A 20,714-nucleotide genomic window follows, 5' to 3' on the forward strand; every position below is an offset into this window, starting at 1 on the left:
GATACCTTTAAGGTTGAGTTAAAACCCTACTCAGACTAGGTCTTCTTCTCCTGATCAAACACCAACTCGACCAGTCCTATTTTCACTATAATTATGAACCTAGTCCTTTATCAAGCCGGATTCACTTTCGGGTTATTAATTATGCCGAGACTCCTTATTGCGCCAAGACTCGACTTATCTTGCAGCATGACCTAACCAACCTAGGTTTGGAGGCCCACGCACTAAATGATCCATGGTACCCTTGTCGAAAGGCCTTCCGGGCCAAGAATGATTCTATACTCGGCCCAAACTAATAGTTTGGGCCCAAACAGGTTCGAATATCTTAAAGGTTTCAAAATTCTAGATTTTAGTCTTTTCGCTGGAGAATCGTCTTTATCCTCATTAGAACATGTGGCTCGTTTCACCGCGCAATGCGGAGATGTCAACAGTGATTTTCACAAGCTGCGGCTGTTCAACTTTTCATTGACAGGTTCAACATTTGCCTGGTATATCAACCTTCCACCTAATTCCATCCAAAGCTGGGAGGAATTGGTCGAGAGATTTCACGAGCAATTTTATCGACCAGGGATGGAAATGTCAGTTTCTTCGTTGGCAAGGATGGCTCAAGCGTCTGATGAGTCACCAATGGATTATTTTACCAGATTTAAATCGGCAAGGAATTGGTGCCGAGTACCTCTCCCTGAAGTCGAGTTTGTTAGACTTGCTTTGAATGGACTCGATGTAGAATACAAAAAGAAATTTTTGGGGGAAAACTTTCGGGACATGTATGAATTAGCCCAGCATATCGAGCAATACTATTTGCTCGGAGAAGAGAAGATGTCGAAACCCCTATCTTGAGGGATGATTTCCAAAAACCCTATGGTCAATTACGTGTCGACCGAAGGCGAGGAATCTCAGTACGTCAGTGTGGACGCAGCTGAGATAGTAATAGATAAACCATACGTGTGCAAGGCATTGACTCAAATTAATTCCAAAGAGGTCAAAACCTGCTCGGCCACTGAAGAAACAGCAAAAACATCAAAAGTTTATACCTTTGATATCACAAAGGCCGAAGCAATTTTTGATCAATTGCTATCAGCAAAGATCATTAAACTTCGGCCAGGGCATAATATTCCCAAGGTCGAAGAACTTAAAGGAAGGACATATTGCAAATACCATAACTCGACAAAGCATGCAACAAACAACTGTGTCATATTTCGTGATGATATCCAGCGCTGGATTGACAAAGGCAAGCTAAAGTTTCCTGAAAAACGCATGACGGTTGATACAGATCCATTCCCTTCAACGACAGTCGGCATGGTAAACGCCCGTTTGCCCAAGAGCAATGGAAAAGAGAAGGTCGAATTTACCCCAGTACAACACATTCGAAAGCAAAGCTCCCAGCCTCGACTCAAGATCAATCTATTTTCCAACGCGCCACCTACCGAGCTATCAGGACCGGCCATAGTTGAACCAATGTCAAACTATAACGACGAAGTAAATGGCGGGCCAATAGTACCACAGATCTTAAAGAAAGGTTCCTAACATCGACTTAAGATCGACTTGTTTTCTAATGCACCACCCACCGAACTCTTATGACCTGCCATAGTTGAGTCCATGTCAGACTCCAGCGAAGATGGAAATGGCGGGCCGATAGTTCTGTGTAGCAATTGTAAGGCACGCGTTGTATTAACCGAGCCCAAGAGGAAACTGCCTCCGATGCCGACATCACAACACCAATCGGTGATTACAGCAAAACCTTCAAAGGAACCTAGTGAAGGCCAGCGCCAGAAAGTATTCGACAGGCTCAGCCCAAGGAAACAGACAGATGGTCATATATCGGTCAGACGACGCCTTGATTTCGACTCATCGTTTTACAACGAGGACTATAATTCCCGCAATTCTAGTAGTTCGAGCTCATTAGCAAATCAAAAAACCTTCAGGCCACCTGAACCACGTGACCAACGTTGGTACAACTACAATTCTCCCACCGGCATGTATACTGCGCTATCCAAATCTCAGAAACATCGATGTCATCATATAGATTGCTTGGCTCGACGACAAGCTGCCCAGCCTGTTTCGGCAAAACAGCCACTAAATGGCAGCCAAAAAAGACTGCAGGAAGTGGAGATGATCGGCCAACCCCAACAATCATGGCTGAATTACAGGTCGAGAAGGAAACTAATCAGGATTTCAAAGCTACCATTGAAGCAGCCGAGAAGAGGATCAAACTTCTTCTTAGGCCCGGGGAAATGAAAGCTCGTTTCGAGCAATTTGGGAAAGATGCCGAAAGCAAACAGCCCCCGTTACCTTTGAAAGAACCACTAATCAGAGTTCGGCGGAATCTGCACCCTCCATTCCTCGGTGAATCATTGGAATATATGAAAGAATTTCACAAGAAATATTCCGCCAACGACTTGTATGGGTTGTCAAAGGCCTGCCAAGAAGCTCTTGACCTGGCATTAACTTGCCCCGATGCTGAGTAGATCATCCAAAAAACCACTGATCCAGCAATGAAAGCCAGATTCCAGCACATTTGAGAGGCTAGGGTTCTCGGCTTCGAGGTCGACCCATACACAGATATTGACACAGCCGAACTCCCTTTTTTTCTTGAAGACCTTCAACACTTTTGGTATCACTTCGAAGTTTTTTCGGCCATATCCTTGTTCGGCTTAACAGCCGATGAGACAGAGCGGGTGGCACGTCTGGACGCTTACCTGGACACTAGGAATGCCCGGATCGCCTATGAGGAATGAGCTCGCAAAATACGGAAGGAGCAGAGTCTGACACCAGATGCATGCAAGCCCGAAGACGACAGTCAATAGGATACAGTGTCGGATTGCGTGGCATAAGCGCCTGAATATGTTGAGACACACAGCGAGCTGGCCGCGAATGCTCCGACACATGATGATATAGTTCTCAATACTCCGGAAGATGACGACCAGGATTCAATGGGCCCTTCAGTCCTTGAAAACATGGAAATCAGCATGGTCCATGTTCTTCCTGCCGAATTTCAGCTAACTACACACCAACCAAGTTCCTTGGACGGTGATGTGGTCACCGAGGAGGCAACACAAGTTGATTTCGTCACTACTGCTGAAGACGAGTCAACTAACGGCGATGATAAACTTAAAACAACCTTAGACATCTTGTTTCCCCGTTCTTCCTCGACTAATCTTCAACATTTAAAACCGTTGTATGTCACGACCTATATTGAAGGCTACCCAATCTCTAAGATTTTCGTCGATTGCGGAGCAACAATTAATATCATGCCTGTATCCGTCATGAAAGCATTACGATGATCCACCGACAAACTCATTTCTTTAGGAATAACCATGAGTAGCTTTGTCGGTGACAAGTCTCAGACCAAATGAGTACTCCCTCTAGAGGTAAGCATTGCAGGTTGCAATCACACGACAGTATTTTTTATCGTTGACTTCAACACCGAATATAATGCTTTGCTCGGTAGGGATTGGATTCATTAAACGAATTGCATTCCTTCTTCGTTATACCAAGTCCTTATTTTTTGGGATGGCAAATCGGTCGTGGTCCACCCAGCCGATACTCAGCCATTTGAAACCAACATGATTCAGGCCCGCTATTATGATGATCACGTCGGCTATATTACCCTACAAGGTTTTAATGAAGATGGACGACCGACTCGGATCTCAGTTCAGAAAGCCATCGAGGTAGGCGCCGAGACTGTCCACCAGGATTCGGCGATACTCGGTTTGGCCAATTTGTTCCCCACCACTGATGATTGACATTAAAAGCGAGAGGCGTCGGGCCGTGGTTTCATCCACGATGGAACGCTTGCTGGCCTATTGGTATGCTATTTCCAAGCACCCGCATTCGGGCATCAACTTAATCAAATTTTTGGCCGAAGAGGATAACGGCCCAGTACTATCGTTGGATAAAGTTCAGGCCGCACTGGTCGAGCTCGACGACAGCCGACCCCAAGTTAAGGATCCTCTAAAGGAAATAAATGTTGGAATGGCCGATGATCCTCGACCTCTATTTATTAGTGCGTTATTACCCCATGCCATGAAAGTGGAACTCCATCAATTGCTTTATGAGTTTAAAGATTGTTTTGCTTGGAGTTATCAAGAGATGCCGAGTCTCGACCGGACCTTTGTCGAACATGAATTACGTATCAAACTTGGTTGCAAGCCTGTTCGACAACCTCCTCGCCGATTCTCGACCGAAGTACAGCTCGGCATAAAAGACGAAATTGTTCGACTGTTAAATGCTGGGTTTATTCGAACCGCTCGATACGTCGAGTGGTTGGCGAATATCGTACCAGTGCTTAAGAAAAATAGGGCCCTACGCATTTGCATTGATTTTCAAAATTTGAATCTGGCAACACCTAAATATGCATATCCCATGCCAATTTCAAATTTGCTAATCGACGCCGCGGCTAATCATGACAAGCTGTCATTCATGGATGGACATGCCGGTTATAACCAGATATTTATTGCCGAGGCCGATGTTCATAAAACTGCTTTTCGCTGTCCGGGGGCACTTGGAACCTATGAGTGGGTAGTCATGCCATTCAGTCTAAAAAACGCTGGTGCTACATATCAACGCGTGATGAATACCATTTTTCATGACCTGATCAGCACTACCATAGAAGTATATATTAATGGCGTTGTGGTCAAATCAAAAAGTCACCGAACGCATATTGATGATCTTCGGAAAACTTTCCTTCGCATGCAACCACATAACCTTAAGATGAACCTGGCCAAATGCGCCTTTGGCGTGCCGGCCGGTAATTTCTTAGGTTTTCTTGTCCACCATCGCATCATCGAGGTCGATGCGAACAAAGCCCGTGCAATTATTGACGCCCCACCACCGACGACCAAAAAACAATTCCAGTCCTTGCTCGGGAAAATAAATTTTCTTCGCCGATTCATAGCTAATTCCGCTAGCTAAATGACGGCATTCTCTACACTATTGAAACTTAAGGACTCATATAAGTTTGAGTGGCGTGAAGAACATCGAGTGGCTTTCACACAACTCAAGGTTGCCCTTGCAACTCCACCCGTCCTTGTATCGCCTGGACGTGATAAACCCCTTAAGCTTTACATTTCTGCAGCCGACGAATCCATTGGTTGCCTCCTCACTCAAGATACTGACGCTGGGCGAGAACAAGCTATTTTCTATCTCTGCCGACACCTCAATCCTCCAGAGATCAATTATTCGCCAGTTGAGAAGCTTTGCTTGGCTTTGTTCTTCGCCGCATCAAAACTTCGACATTATATGCTCTAATCCGTTACGCAGGTCATCGCCCAGACAGATGTTATTCGATATATGCTTACTTGGCCAATAGTCAAAGGCCGAATCAGGAAATGGACACTGGCACTATCGGAGTTTAGCTTGCAGTATGTCCCACAAAAAGCCGTCAAAAGACAAGCGCTTGCTGATTTCTTAGCCCACAACCCTTCTCTATATGGGTTCGAGGGTACGGATGTTGAAATCGGAATGGTGGAAGCACGTGACAATTATTGGACGATGTATTTCGATGGTTCTAGCACGTCCACATCGACCAGTGTGGGGATTGTACTCCAGTCTCCACACCAACACCGTTGGTTTTTTTCCCTCAAGTTGGATTTCTATTGTACCAACAATCAGGCCGAGTACGAAGCCCTTGTTATCGACCTTAGCGTACTTCATGATTTGCACGTTGCTCGCGTCTTCGGTGATTTGAAGCTTATGATTAACCAACTTAATGGAACTTTTCGGTGCATGAGTTGTACTCTGGTGCCCTATAACATGGTGGCCAGTTACTTGGCCGAGTCATTCGACGGTATCACGTTCAATCATATTTCCTGTGGACGGAACACCGTCGCAGACAAACTCGCTCAGATAGCCTCTGGAGCACAACTCCTAGGGGGCAAGAGTGGACCGATGATACCCGTTTTACGGCAATCGTATCAGGCTTTGGTTAATCAACAAGTCCTTTAGCGCGACCAAGTCATCCGTACACGAGTAATGTCCTTACCTTCATTATTAGAACGGGAGGATCCTGTAGATGTTTACGCGGTCGAGATGCTACCAAACGACTGGAGAAGGCCAATTATGCAATACCTTGATGATCCCAGAGGCAAACACGGCCGAAAGACAAGGGTCCACGCCACAAACTACGTCTCATACCAGAACGAGTTGTATCGAAAAAACAAGGATGGTTTATTACTGTTATGCCTCGGCTCGCAAGAAGCCGCCCAAGCAATCACATAGGTACACAAAGGAATTTACGGAGCCCATTAATCAGGACGTAAGATGCGTTGGCTACTTCGCCGACACAGTTACTTTTGGCCAAGCATATTGAAAGATTGTATCGAGTATGCACGAAGATGCGTCGAGTGTCAAATTCATGGACCCATCCAAAGGGCCACGACTGAATTACTTCATTCGGTCATCAAACCTTAGCCGTTCAAATGATGGGCAATGGACGTGATCGGCAAAATCACACCATTTTCTAGAGCAACGAAACATGCATGGATACTCGTGGCAGCAAATTAATTCACTAGGTGGGTCGAAGCAAAATCATACTCCAAATTAACATCCAAGGCGGTTTGCGATTTTGTGGGGGAACATATTGTGACCAGGTTCGGCGTGCCAGAAACGATCATAACTGATAATGGCACAGTCTTCACAACCGAAAAGTTCAGAGATTATACAGCTAGCTTAAAAATTCAGCTTGAGCAGTCCACACCATACTATCCACATGCGAATGGACAAGCCGAAGCAAGTAATAAGGTTTTGATCGGTATTCTCGAGAAAATGATAAAAGAAAGACTTGGCATGTGGCGTTTAAAATTGAATGAAGCCTTATGGGTATACCGAACTTCACCCCGGTTGGCAACGAGGACCACCCCACATGCGTTAACCTATGGACATGACGCAATGTTACCAAATCGAGTTAAGTGTAAATTCTTTACGTGTGATCGAGCAGAGTAGTTTGTCCAACGCCGAATATAATCAGGCCATGTTACAAGAGTTAGAGGATTGGAAAAGGATCGGCTTGATGCTTACAAACTTCTAGTGTCACAAAAGAAAATTGCCGAGCGAGCTTATAATCAAAGAGTCAAACAAAAAACGTTCGGCGAATGAGAGTTAGTTTGGCAAACTGTGTTACCCGTGGGAATTAAAGACCCCAGGTTTGGCAAATGGTCGCCGAATTAGGAAGGACCGTTTGTCGTCCATAAAGTTCTCTGTAAGGGGGCATACCATCTTAGAGATCGAACCGGTATTATTCACAAATTACCAATTAATGGAAAGTTCTTAAAAAAATACTACCTAGTCACATGGGCGATGCAAGAGTAAAAGCTTGTTTCATTTCATTAATATGGTGGTTTACAATCAAATTATTCTAAGGCGATGAAGGAAGAAGAGTTCCAAGAAGAGTTCCAAGAAGTGCCTGTTCTTCTTGTCTAACTTCAACTGCTTGACTCGCTTCGCGTTCGCCGCAAATTCGGTTAAACAAGATTTCCTGCCCGACTTAAAGTCCTTCGCAAGCTCAGAAGCAAGGGCCGACCTTCGTTTTGCCAGTTCGGCCATTTGACGGTTGAGGTCGGCCAAGGCTTCCCCTTTCGTCTTTAAGGCATCGATCTTCGGACGAATAGTTTCCTGAACAGCCAGTGCAGTTTTCAAGTCATCATCAGCCTGAAAAGTGTTCTCGAGAATACTGAAGGATTCCTGAACTCGCTCCAAGGTCGACGCTCATTTAACCATCTGCTCCGAGATCATTTAGGCATGCACCTAACGAATCGAGCCCTTTGCGCTCAAGGACTTGTGACACTGAGAGAGATAAAACTTCTTGTAGCTGAACCAGAGCAGCTGAATCGGCATGTGCAGTTATAGCGGTCGAAGGACCAGCCGCTCCAGAAGTACTTAACAAGAGAGCATTAAATTCGACTTCCCATGAAGGCTGCACACAAAAATCATGTTAAGTACAAGGAAATTATGAAAGAATATAGCAAGAAGGTTTTTGTTTTAAACCTGCCGAGAGGAGACTTCGGCCATATCTTTGGGTTCGTTGCTCGAACCTAAAGAACTTAATGGCCGAGCCCAGTGCCTTAGACTGCTTCTTAGTTCACGCGGCCGATGGAGGTTATCTATGTTCGATGGCTACTGAGGCGGCCAAGAAATATAGATAACACCCTTCGGCGCGTAGAATGTTCGATGAAAAGAATGGTAGGCACTTGACATTCAGTATCTTCCTGGTTTAGAGATCTAAGGCAGAAAAGTAACCAAAGAAAGGCGGTAGGGGTACTTACGAAGGTTGAAGTAACTTCTTGAGAAGGAATGTTGAGGTCCTGGTCCTGCGGATGAACAGGTGTTTCCGCCGTCGCTTCTGGCTCGACGGCAGGTCGTTTGCCACGATCGGTCGCAGAAGGGCCGACTTAGACAACTGCCTCTAACGCAGAGGGAGGCGGATCGCGTGGTTGAAGGTGACTCGTCAATGGAATCTCATCGCTCCTGTCGCTCTCTTCTAGAACGACTGCCATGGGTTTTGGATTTTCAGGAAGTTTCTTCTGGGCCGAGGGGACCGCCTCTTCCAAGACAGGTGAAGCAGCTGGCCCCAAGGTTGCAGGCGCTTCGACCAGTGGAGCAACGACTGGTCCAGCGACTTGAGGAACATGCCGTACATGGGCTGTTTCTTTGGCCAGAATTAGCCGTTTCTCTGTCGAAGCTTGGACGACATGGGTAGAAGGGGAAACACTAGGAGTCGTCGCTCCCATAGTTTGATTGGAGATAACATGAATCTCCCGTTCTCCTTTCCTCGCCAGCTTCTTGACCCGTTTTACGGGGTGAGGGGGGTTGAGGGCCGTCTTGGCCTCTTGACGAGGCCGTTTGCTCAACAAGGCTTGTGCGGTAGTTTTAGCCCTTTTGGAGATGGTCGATTTTTTCCCAGCCGCAGCGACCACTTCTACTTTTTTCAGTGACCGACCACCTGAGAAAGTAAGAGCAAATTAGTAGAGATCAAAGTTGAAGGAAGAAGGTAGAAATAAACCGTTACCTTGAGATTGGGGGGGCAGAAGCCTTATTGGGTCGACCGCCGAAGATCTTGTTCAGAACGTCTTCGACCGGAGCACCAAAAAAGTTTTAGGTATACTTTTCCCACCAATCACCGAAAGTGTCAGTGCTAAGAGATTCTGGAACGGTTGGTCGAAAGTGGAATTTTTGGCACCGTTCTTGAAACTCCTTCTTGGCATCCTTGCACTTCTTGTCTGAAGAGCCAGATAGGTGTCATCGACTCAGCAGGGAGTGAGAGGTAAGAAGAGGCACCGGGCAACCCTGAAGATAGCCGAGTTGCCGAGCAGTGAATTGGGGGTGATATACTTCCCAACTTGCTCGGTGGAAGTCACACCTAAGAGGAAGGTCGCGGGTAAGCACAAATGACCCCTAGGATTGACGAAGATCAGCATCATCATCTGCACTCCATGCTGATGTGGGGAGTTTGATCGACAAAGGATATTCTCGACGACGGCAGATCAAGAATTCATCGTCGGAAAGGGCATCAAGGCTGAAGAAGTATCTGAACACGTCTTCAGCTTGGTGAAGAGGTACTGGTCGAGGAGCCACCTGAAAGCCGAGCGCTTTAGTAGGTGAGAAGCTGGCAAGCTCTGGCCGAAGGGTGACAAAATAAACCTGCAGCCAGAGCTGGAATACCCAGAAGGGACCACTCTGGTGTGGGTCGATCTTGTGAAGGGTCATCTTGGCCAAACAACGCAGAAGATGGGTAAGAATGGTTGGACTGAGCGCCAGGGTGTGACCGCTAGCTAGGGCTTCGGCCACCGGCATGTTCTCGACCAAGCATTTGTTGGACTTGGTACAACAAATAAATTTGTTATACCAGTAGAAGATGAATGCTTCGTGTTTCCCTTGCCGTAGGTTCTCATCCCCTCGGCCGCTGAAGTGGAGATAGAGAGTGTTGTAGTTGAGGAAGTTCTTATAAAGTTTCTGAACTTCCTCCTTTGAGGGTTCTTGGCCCTCTCCGCTCAGCGTTTCGAAGGCCCGATCATTGAAAAGAGCCTTCAGGTTAATGGTCGACGGGTACCCGGAGAGGGTAGCGTCAACTGGGATGCCGAAAGGGGAAGTCCCTAAGATCGTGGTGATATCAAGGATAGTGGGGCCCATAGGGCCGAGGGGAAGGACCATGGTGTTGGTAGCTGAGCACCATAGGCTTGAGGCTACCATAAGAAGCTCCTTATCCATGACGAGTTCCATAGATGAAAGACGAATGGCATCGTAAATGCCAAGAGCTTTCCATTGCTCGCCGAAGATCTTTTCCATCCGAGCAACCCAGGCTGCTCAGGTCGCAGTGGTCGAGGGCCATGAGCCTTGAGGTTTCGCCAAATCCCACATCGACCATTCAAACCCTGACAGTAGGGGTGTTAAACATTGATCCTTGAAGAGCTCGGTAATGGCTGGTGGTACTGCATCCTTGAAAAGTGGACCAAGGATTTGGTGGGGGGTGCTCATATCGCTCTCAAAGCGCAAAGTCTTAATTGAGCGCTGATCGATGATTGTCCCACATTTGTCGCATTCCTTAGAGAGCTTGGAAATGAAGGAGGCCATTGGAAATGGTTTCGAAGGGTTTCTGGGAGAAAGTCAGGGGGTTTCTTTTAATCTTTGAGCAAGAGAGAGTTTGGAAAATTTGAAAGCGTAAAGAATGAATGATAGAAGGACAGGTATTTATAGACTCGTGGAATGGAAGACCAAACGGGGATAGTGATCAGGAAGATCGCTAATAATGATGGAGTGATGGAGAATATTAACAGACTCAGGAGAAAGAACCAAAAAACTCGCATATTAAGGGGTCATGATGATATCGTGACGGCATCCTTTTATGAAGAAATGACGTTTTGGTGTTCGCACGATCTCGAGGGTACCGAAAAATTCATAAATCGAGATTTCATGATGGCATGCGGCGACATGTATATTGATTTGAAGACGTTTGGACATCCGCACGTCTTGAGGAATTCAAAAATCTCGTGGATCAAGTGGGTAATGATGAAAGGACACTTCAGGTCATGTTGAAAAAAGGACACTTGGCGAGATATCTGACGAGATCAAGATCGTGCAATCGTGCTTCATAAATGCTCATCGGGAGACGGAGCTTGGTGTCGCTTCTTCAAGGTCAGGGCTCGGCCAGAGACTTCAGGCCGAAAAAATCCTCAGAAGTGAGGGCGCAATGTTTGGGCCCAAAATATCGGTTTGGGCCGAGATGTATTCTCGGCCCGGAAGGTCATACAAAAAGGTTACTGTGGATCATTTAGTTCATGGGCTTCCTAACCTAGGTCGGTCAAGTCATGCTGCGAGACGAGTAATTGAATCCTGGCGCAATAAGGAGTCTCGGCAAGACATGGATAGAAGTGAATCCGGTTTGATAAAGGACTGGGTTCAAAGTCATAGTGAAAATAGGAGTGGTCGAGATGGTGTTTGATGAGAAGAAGAAATCCTAATCTAAGTAGGGTTGTAACTCGGTCTAGAAAGTGCATGGTGCTATAAATAGAAGAGGTTGTGCATCGTTCAAGATCCCCTCCAATTCAACACACAACTGCCCTGTGCAAATTCTCTCAACAACCTTGAGATTTTTTCCTTTTCTTTTTTCGCCAACACACCTTCAGTTTGGATAAACAGCACTGTGAAAGCAACCGGTGATATCTTCAGTCGGCATAGATAACACTGTCATCGTACAACCAGTCAGTCTCGCAGCATCTTTAGTCGGCATAGATAACACTGCGTCGAGGGTGACTGGTTATCTATCTAAGTCTCGATCGAGAAGGATTTCCAAAAATCCTTGTTGGTCGAGGTCATCTCATTAGCCTTCTAGGCGAAGTGAGGTGTTACAATTTATTAGGCTCGGCACATTGCAGCCGAGTTAGTTTATGATTGGATACTCTTAAGTGGGATTTAGAGTTCGGCATTCTGACGGTCGAACCACATTTATTGTTAAGACATATATCCGCTTTGAGTATTTGTGCCCTTACACTTTGGTGTCGATTCGGCATGAGTTTACTCTGACGAATACCATCATTGTGACCAAATCCAACGGTGACGATTTGTGAACTTCATAAGAATAGTAGCCTTGTCTTCAGGTTCGAGAACCTAAGAGGCCGAGACATGCTCCTTCCTCGGTCGCAATCCCAAGACGCAGAAGTCAACCGTGCACCCAACGCAACATCAACAACTTTTACTCCTCGGCCGAGCTCAGCCGACGAGTTGGCACGCCCCGCATTCAACCGAGGGATGTAGTTAGCTTATAGATTACTTGGCTTGCGTGCCACGTAGGCTTGGTACTTTTTAGGGTCAACAGTCTCTTGAGCTTTTTGCTAACAAAAAAAGATTTTTGCTAAAAATTGGCAACTAGGAGGAACCTAACAAAGCAAAAGTAAACCCCAGAAGATGAATAAGAACGGAAAAGGCGTTACTGGGTTGGCCTCCTATGAAATTGGGTAGCATGGAAAGCAAAAGCAGGCTTAAATAATTACTGATGTCGTTGAATAATTAAAACAATGACAAATATGAAATTTTACCTCATGTGAAGCTTCCGAAATAATGATATCGTGTTCGATTCGTTAATTTTTTTTCTCAATCAACATGTTTATAGTTTCAATAGTTAGAATTTTATTCAACAATAGAGTGGAGGGTGAGAGGGGTTTTGATAATTGAAGAAGATAAATAATACGTTAAAAGTAATTTGGGGTGTATTTAGAAATTTCTTATTTTCTTTATACCTCATAAGGTCGAAATTGTCATTACATAGTAAGTTACATAATCCACTTAATATTAAATTTTAATGTGGGATGCATTCAACATTATGTGGAGTGCTAATAAAACAAGCAAATTATTTTGGGTACTTGTGTAGTAAAAACAAAGTCACCTTCTCACAATTCGTAATACTACAATCCCCCTACAGAGGTAACAGTTACGATCTCGTCCTCCTTCTTTCCAAAAGAAAAACAAACGCCAAAAATAATCTGTTCCTTCTTAAATCAATTGACTCTCTATTTCTTTTCTTGTTATCTTTTTTCTTTTAGGGTTTGGTTTTATTATGGCGGACGTCCAAGGTCTCGTGAATGAGCTTGCTACCAGTCTCCGGAAGCGGTGAGTTTTACTATACGTGTGTATCTATGCATGCATGTGCCTTTTTCTGTGTGTGGCTGTTGCTGTTCGTTTTCTTTTGTTACGGCTGTTTATGGATTTTTGCGATGGCAGGAAAGTCGAGGGTTCACGGGAGACTGCTCGGCTAACGGCAGAATTGCTTCGGACAGTTATATCGGCACAGAAGTTGCCATCACCTACAAACCAGGCAGCTGCTCTTATTGCGGCGGTAAGAGGCGTTGGCCAGCGGCTTATTGCTGCTAATCCTGTTGGTATGTCCTTTATTTTGTTTTAGGCATACGCTTTTAGTTGTTCTCCACAGCTTTGTGATAATTTTTTTTGGGATTTTACTGGATTTATCGATTCTGTATCAAAACTTTTCATGTAGTAGAGTAAATCGTACCAAGCTTTCAATTAAGAAGATGTATATGAATCCCTAGGGGCATGGATTAAAGAACACTAGATACATGAGTAATAAAACACTTACCAAGAACCTAGCGTGTAGATATTCACAACTGGAGAAACAAATTGCGCCTTGATGCAATATTCTCGTAGTCATGTTGATTTAGGTGACATCATCATTTAATTTTGTCGTCTCATCTTCTAGCAAGTAGTTCAATGTATTAGTTGATATGAAAATTCTCTCATACAAACCCTAATGGTGAGTACTAGGTGCGGATGTGACTGATTAGCCAACCGACTCTTGTGTCATATTAGTTGACGTATTTAACATGATTAATATTCTCTTGCTTGACTTCATGTCAAACTGTGCATCTGAATTATTATAATTAACAGTCAAAGTAGTATAATTAATTCGTTGAACTTTTGTGTCAGAATGTGCTGATTAAGGATAACATATTTGATTGCTAGCAATTGTATTACTCTTATAGTTGGAAATTGAATATAGTACATTAGTAATTTTCAAATTATATAGGTTCTCAGTCTCATCAAAATTTACATATAGATTTTGGGTTATGTCTAATGATGACAGAATGATACATATAAATTAGGTAGCGGAATTCAGAGGTTAGCATTCTGAGTTTGCCCCAAGTCTTGTTCATATACATGAGAATCTTGTGCAATTAGTTATATAGCTAATACTTTGTTATTTCGTTATAAATTATATAATGATCATGTTGACATGGGGGTGGACTGCAGAGCTTGCTATTGGGAACATCGTGAGGCGCATTTTCCATATTATTAGGGAAGAGGAGCTTTCACTTCAAGTTGAAGGGTTGTCTTTATCCACTCAAGGCAGGGATAGAGATCGTGATGAGGAAGACGATAAAGCGTTCCTCTCGTCTGCCGCGACTTCTCAAAGACTTCTGCGTTCACCTTCATTGGCTGATCTTCTTGGGAGCAGAGCCGCTATGGCACCAGCTTCAACGAATCAAGAAATCCAGGGGAAAGGCAAGTTCGAGCAATCCCTGTAGTCTATATATATAAAATTCTAACACGTAATTAAATCTTAGTTTGGCATTGTAAAATATGTATGTTTCTTTGCTAAATGCCAAATTTTCTTTGTAGCTGATAAAAGTCCAAGTAGCTGGACATTGAAGCACAATGTCATAGAGGCAGTTAATGACCTCATTGAAGATATAATAACTTGCCATGAACAGATTGCGGATCTGGCGGTGGAGCTTATACATCAAAAGTAATTTTCCCTTAAACCGTGAACATGTTTTTGCTACTGAGTTTCTTCAATTGAAACTATCTCCCTGATTGTTTTATTTTCTACTCATGCTCTTCTTGTTTCTGACATGTAGCATTTAGTGATGTTATTCTCTAGCTTCAAAACTTTTTGATGCCATGGAATTTACGTGGAAAAGTCAAGTAGATAAGAATTTACATGGAAAAATCCAATAAACGGTTGTTATATGTAAGACATATTCTGAAATCACAACAACAAGACATTAGGATCACGAATAAATCAAAATCAATATGAAATAGAGATCGACTAATTATATTGAACTTATCTGTAGAATTCGGAAGACATGGTTATGAAGGTGAAGCCTTTGATCCTTGCGAACAAAGTAGAAGTAGTCTTCTACTTCCAGTACCTCTGAATGAACTCTACTATCGAAATAGGCTTATAGTTTTCGTGAGTTTCTATCGGTATGGAAGCAGGGACGGCTCATAGGTTATATAGCTAGGGTTTCAATCAATTCCTCCCTATTATCGGAAAGGATATCAACCCAAATCATATCTCATCAATTATAGTCCCATCATGACTCTTATTCCTTGTATTTACTTAATAAAGGCCCTTAATTGATTGCATGTAATTAGGACTCCAATATGTTTATTTCCTTAAGGCACCGAGAGTCCTAGAGATTTTATTAACTTGATTGCCAAGTCAATATTCCCTCAATTATTCTCGGCATAATTCATTGTCATTCACAAAATGGTTTTACATTATATACTGTCGGTCTTACATCCCCCAACAAATTGGTTTGGCCGGAATGTTCCGAATTAGTAAATACGTGCCTTAAATATTTACCGAATTCACATTGATAGAACAAGCCAAAGAGCTGATATGGATTGGCTTTGCAGCTGTAACTCATAACCCATGATTCTTAACATTTTGAAGTGGAGATTTTTATTCCTCTTGGTTAAATGGAAACTTGATACGGTAGTCTCTATGCATAGACATGCCTCTTGCGATAGACAATTGAACTTTGTATATTTGTGTTTCTTATGAATATCTGATTTTCCTTCCCGGCTTCATTACAAATGCATCTACTTTTCAGTGAGGTGGTACTAACTTTAGGTCAGTCAAGAACCGTGAAAAAGTTCCTATGTGCTGCGAAGAAGAAACGATCATTCCAGGTCTTTGTTGCTGAGGGTGCTCCAAAGTCTGTACATGATCATACCTAGTAGTTGGTTAATTGATCTTCCCCTCTTTTGTTTTGATCTATTGCTTACTTGGTATTGCTTAGGTATCTGGGTCATGTTCTTGCAAAAGCGTTGGCTGCAAAAGGTTTGCAAACTACAATGATTACCGACTCTTCAGTTTTCGCCATGATTTCACGAGTAAACGTTGTGAGTGTTCACTTTTCTTGCTTTTTTCTTTGATGTAAAATTTGCCCCTATTTTTTTAAAACTTCGCGTACAGGTCATAGTCGGGGTTCATGCCGTGATGGCCAATGGTGGGATCATAGCTCCTGTTGGGACGAATATGGTTGCACTTGCTGCAAAAAAGCATGCTGTTCCGTTTGTTGTGGTTGCTGGCACTCATAAGGTATATGTATAATCGCACTTGAACACATTAACATGTGCTTCTCCTAATTTTTTCCTTAATGTATTTTTGTTTGTTTTGCAGTTGTGTCCACTATATCCTAATAATCCAGAGGTTTTGCTGAATGATATGAGATGCCCATCAGAACTCTTATCTTTTGGGGAATTCTCAGATTTCGTGGATTTTAGTATCGGCAGTGGAGCTTCTCTTCTTAACATTGTTAATCCTTCATTTGATTATGTGCCACCGGAGCTAGTCAGCCTTTTTGTTACTGAAATGTAAGACCATTTTTTCCCATCACTACAACTACAAGCTTTCTGGTCAACACACAATTGGCTTTACATTCTCTCTGGACGTTTAGTTTGCTTTAGTTGCCTTTGTTTTTTTTTTTTTTTTTTCCAGAAATGGTATTACTAAACATGCTCTTGCGTGTTCACCATTGGACAATTTCAGTTGCCCCATCACAGCTGGTTGAAATAAAGTGTCCAGCTATGATGGATGGCGAGCTAAAAAAAATTGCTTATTTCAACGAATTGCTTACCCCTTTCACAGTTCAAATTTATGTGCTCTGCACCTTTTGTTTTTCTCTGACCTATAAGATAAATTCATCTTACTTGTGGTGTTTTCAAGATTCTTGTGTACGTTCTCATTGTTCTAACTTCGTACGCAGAGGGGGGCACAATCCATCATATATCTATAGGCTCATTTCAGATTTTTACTGTGCTGATGATTTGCCTCGACAACAAAAACCGGCTTCTTGAATTGAATTCTCTAATTCCATGCAGTCGAGATATATTTCCTTTTTATTATGTATGTTCGAGATACTAGTATTCTTTTCAGCATTCTGATTTTGTCTTACATTGTATTTCATCCCCTATTATTAGTTCTTGATATTTTTCTTGTTTCTTTTGTTTAACGATTTAATCCACATTAGAGTAGGGGAACTTGCTTTGAAGATCATTTTTTATTGCGCCAAAAGTTGTCCACTACGCGTGCTGGAGATATATTTGTGTGCAATGTTGCTTCCTAGTGTCACGGGATGACTCTTTAAGCCTTCCGCCCGTGCGGCACTTAGACTTGAATACCTCGATGAACAAGCTAAGTAAGCCTTCGAAGCCTCGCTTCCCCGGATCGAATCACAAAGAAAGCTAAGATAGCTTGGAGAATGCTAAAATCACTTAGAAGATGGGAGAAAGGAAGCTTTGTATTGAAACTTAAGAGAACTTTACAATTGCTTACAATTCTTGGATGCCTTGGCCAAATGGCCTTGCCTCCTATTTATAGGCCTAAGTTACCTCCTCAATGGAGGGTTCTAGAATTCCCTACGTACATCCAAAAATATCTAGCATAGTTCTAGATACAACTTGCCTAATCTAGATTGTTCTAGGTGAGGCTTAAATTTGTACACTTGTGTGGAATGTTCCGGAATGCCCTAGATTATCTTGAATGCTCCGCCATGTTCTTGATTTTTTCGGGATGTTCCAGAAGCTTCCATGAAGACAAGGCTTTATGGGCTTAGATATATGATGTCTTGGGTGATTTCTTTGTTTTTAACATATGGCCCGTGACATCCTCCCCCACTTAAGCCGTAGACGTCCTCGTCGACTCTTGCCTCTCGAATGTCTTAATCAAGTCCTTATATTGCCATAAGGACGTCTCCTTCTCCCATGATGCTTCAGAGTATGGTAGCCCCTTCCATTTGACAAAGTACTCCACATGCTTTGGTTGTCTTGGTCGCACCACGACACGCTTGGCTTCAATGCTCTCCGCTTCTTTGTCAAATGCCTCCGTCATCAAAGGGGGTGCTCGATGAGACTCACCTCGGCTTGGTTCCTCATCGTCTGCATGATAAGGCTTCAAGTTGCTCACATGGAACACCGGGTGAAACTTGAGGCGGGGTGGGAGTTCCACAACATACGCGGCTTTGCCAACCTTCTTGATGATAGGGAATGGTCCCTCATATTTCCGCAACAAGCTCTTGTGCAAGCCACGAATACTCTTGTGCTGAGACGCATTGAGCTTCACAAAGACTTGGTCGCCAGTTTGGAACTCCACATTCCTTCGCTTACGATCCGCCCATTTCTTCATCTTCTTTGAAGCTTTCTCCAAATGAGCTCGAGCAAGTTCATGGGCTAATTGCCACTCCTTAGCGGTTTTGAAAGCGGCTGGACTATTCCCCGTGTAGCCAGTCACGACCGTGTTCAGGGTCAAGGGTTGTTGCCCTATAGCCAACTCGAACGGACTTTCCCCCGTCAACTCCGAACGTTGTAAGTTATAAGAGAATTGGGCTACATTAAGTAACTTAGCCCAATCTCGTTGATTGGCACTAACATAGTGCCGCAAATAAGTCTCCAACAATGCATTAACCCGCTCCGTTTGTCCATCAGTTTGGGGATGAAAAGCTGTGGAGAAGTCTAACTTTGAGCCAAGTAGCTTGAAGAGCTCCTTCCAAAATCTACCCGTGAAGCGAGCATCTCGATCACTGACTATGCTCCTCGGAACACCCCAATACTTCACCACGTGCTTTAGAAACAAGCGTGCAGCTACTTCGGCTCTGCACTCCACAGGTGCGGGTATGAAAGTGGCATACTTGGTGAATCTATCGACCACGACGAAGATAGATCCACATCCATCAGACTTGGGCAAATGTGTGATGAAATTCATGGTTAAACACTCCCATGGTCTTGATGGGGTGGGAAGTGGTTCCAACAGTCCTCCCGGTTGCCTTTGTTCCCCTTTGTCTTGTTGGCACCCAAGACAAGTCTTCACGTATGAATCTACATTATCCCGCATTTGTGGCCAATAATAAGCATCGCTCACCAAAGCCAACGTGCGGTGAGTGCCAGGATGTCTTGCCCACATTGAGTCATGGCACTCCTTAAGGATTTCTTTCCTTAAGCTTCCCCACTTTGGGATGTAGATCCGCTTGCCCTTGGTGTATAACAAGCCGTCCTCAAGCCAAAACCTTCTTGTCTTCCCATCCTTGACAAACTCCACAATGTTCTTGGCTTGGACGTCATGTGATAAACCTTCTCGAACACGGCCCAAGAGATGGCTTTGCAGCTTGAGTACCGTAGCCATTAACTCTACTCGTCTACTTAGAGCATCGGCCACCACGTTCTCCTTTCCTTGCTTGTACTCTAGCTTGTAATCAAACTCCGCTAAGAACTCTTGCCACCTTGCTTGCTTAGGTGTGAGCTTTTGTTGGGTTTGAAAGTAGCTAGTGGCAACGTTGTCCGTCTTGATGATGAATGGGGTACCAAGCAAGTAATGCCTCCAAACTCTAAGGCCCCCAGAAAGGATCGTAGTATTGGTACCTTGGTCGGCGGTTCCCACTCTTGAATGGCCTTGATCTTGCCCTTTTCCATCATAAGTTTCCCCTCCTTTATCTTGTGGCCAAGAAATTCTACTTCTTTTGTGGCAAATGAGCATTTCTCCTTCTTGACATAGAGTTTATACTCCCGAAGGGTCTTGAACACTATGCGCAAGTGCTTGACGTGCTCCTCCAATGTCTTGCTATAGACAATGATATCATCAATGTAAACCACGAAAAACTTGTCAAGATAAGGATGGAATACCTTGTTCATCAATGTGCAGAATGTTGCGGGGGCATTGGTCAGACCAAATGGCATGACTTTATACTCGAATGATCCATATCTGGTCACCATCGCCGTCTTCGATTCGTCTCCAGGGGCTATCCTCACTTGGTAGTATCCTGATTGAAGATCTAACTTTGTGAAGTACCTTGCTTCACCAAGTTGATCGAATAAGTCGGCGATCAACGGAAGTGTGGGTACTTGTTCTTGATGGTAATCTTGTTCAATGCTCTATAGTCGATGCACAACCTTAGGCTACCTTCTTTCTTGCGTCGGAACAAGACGGGTGCACCATATGGGGACTTGGAGGGTTGGATGTAGCCAGCATCAAGTAGCTCGTTGAGTTGCTTCCTCAATTCCTCCAACTCGGGTGGCGACATCCTATAAGGTGATTTGGAGGGAGGCTTAGCACCAGGCTCCAACTCAATCGCATGGTCGACCTCTCTCCTTGGTGGCAACTTCTTTGGCAGTTCCTTAGGCATCACGTCTGCAAACTCCATAAGGACGGCTTCCACTTGTTTCGGCAAAGGCCCGTACTTCTCCTCCCCTTCATTCAACATTAGGGTTGCAAGAAATGTGGCATCGCCTTTCTTTTAAGACTTGGCAAATTGAATTACCGACAAGTGTTGGGTACAGTTCTTGGCTTGCCTTTCCAATGGCACCAGGCAAGGTTGTCTTCCGTCGGCAAGGATACAGAAAATATTGTAGAAGGGAATGGGAAAGGCTCGTACCTTGTCCATGAACTGTAACCCAATGACTACGCCATAGTCGTCCATTTTGACTACGGTGAA

The 20,714-nt window shown here is 44.0% G+C and overlaps 2 protein-coding genes across 3 annotated transcripts in view; one reads left to right on the plus strand and one right to left on the minus strand.

Annotated features, from left to right (window-relative positions):
* The window catches only part of LOC126597059 (exopolygalacturonase-like), a 63,584-nt gene that overhangs the window by 19,420 nt on the left and 23,450 nt on the right, over positions 1-20,714 (minus strand). The gene's annotated exons all lie outside the window — the stretch shown is intronic.
* Positions 13,043-17,294, plus strand: LOC126597061 (uncharacterized). Its single transcript, XM_050263822.1, has 9 exons — positions 13,043-13,095; positions 13,207-13,364; positions 14,251-14,507; positions 14,616-14,746; positions 15,840-15,944; positions 16,029-16,131; positions 16,205-16,330; positions 16,412-16,605; positions 16,998-17,294. Exons 1-9 carry the CDS (start codon positions 13,043-13,045, stop codon positions 17,086-17,088), a joined length of 1,218 nt encoding a protein of 405 aa, XP_050119779.1. The 3' UTR covers positions 17,089-17,294.

Source organism: Malus sylvestris, chromosome 13 (genome assembly GCF_916048215.2).
Source record: "Malus sylvestris chromosome 13, drMalSylv7.2, whole genome shotgun sequence".
Classification (NCBI taxonomy): domain Eukaryota; kingdom Viridiplantae; phylum Streptophyta; class Magnoliopsida; order Rosales; family Rosaceae; genus Malus; species Malus sylvestris.

What these genes read in the sequence shown, in the direction of transcription:
- LOC126597061 (XM_050263822.1), top strand. Translation starts at nt 13,043, where the DNA reads ATGGCGGACGTCCAAGGTCTCGTGAATGAGCTTGCTACCAGTCTCCGG. An exon ending in GCTACCAGTCTCCGGAAGCG is followed by an intron (nt 13,096 to 13,206) that starts GTGAGTTTTACT and finishes TTGCGATGGCAG; the next exon opens with GAAAGTCGAGGGTTCACGGG. An exon ending in AGCCTTTTTGTTACTGAAAT is followed by an intron (nt 16,606 to 16,997) that starts GTAAGACCATTT and finishes CTTCGTACGCAG; the next exon opens with AGGGGGGCACAATCCATCAT.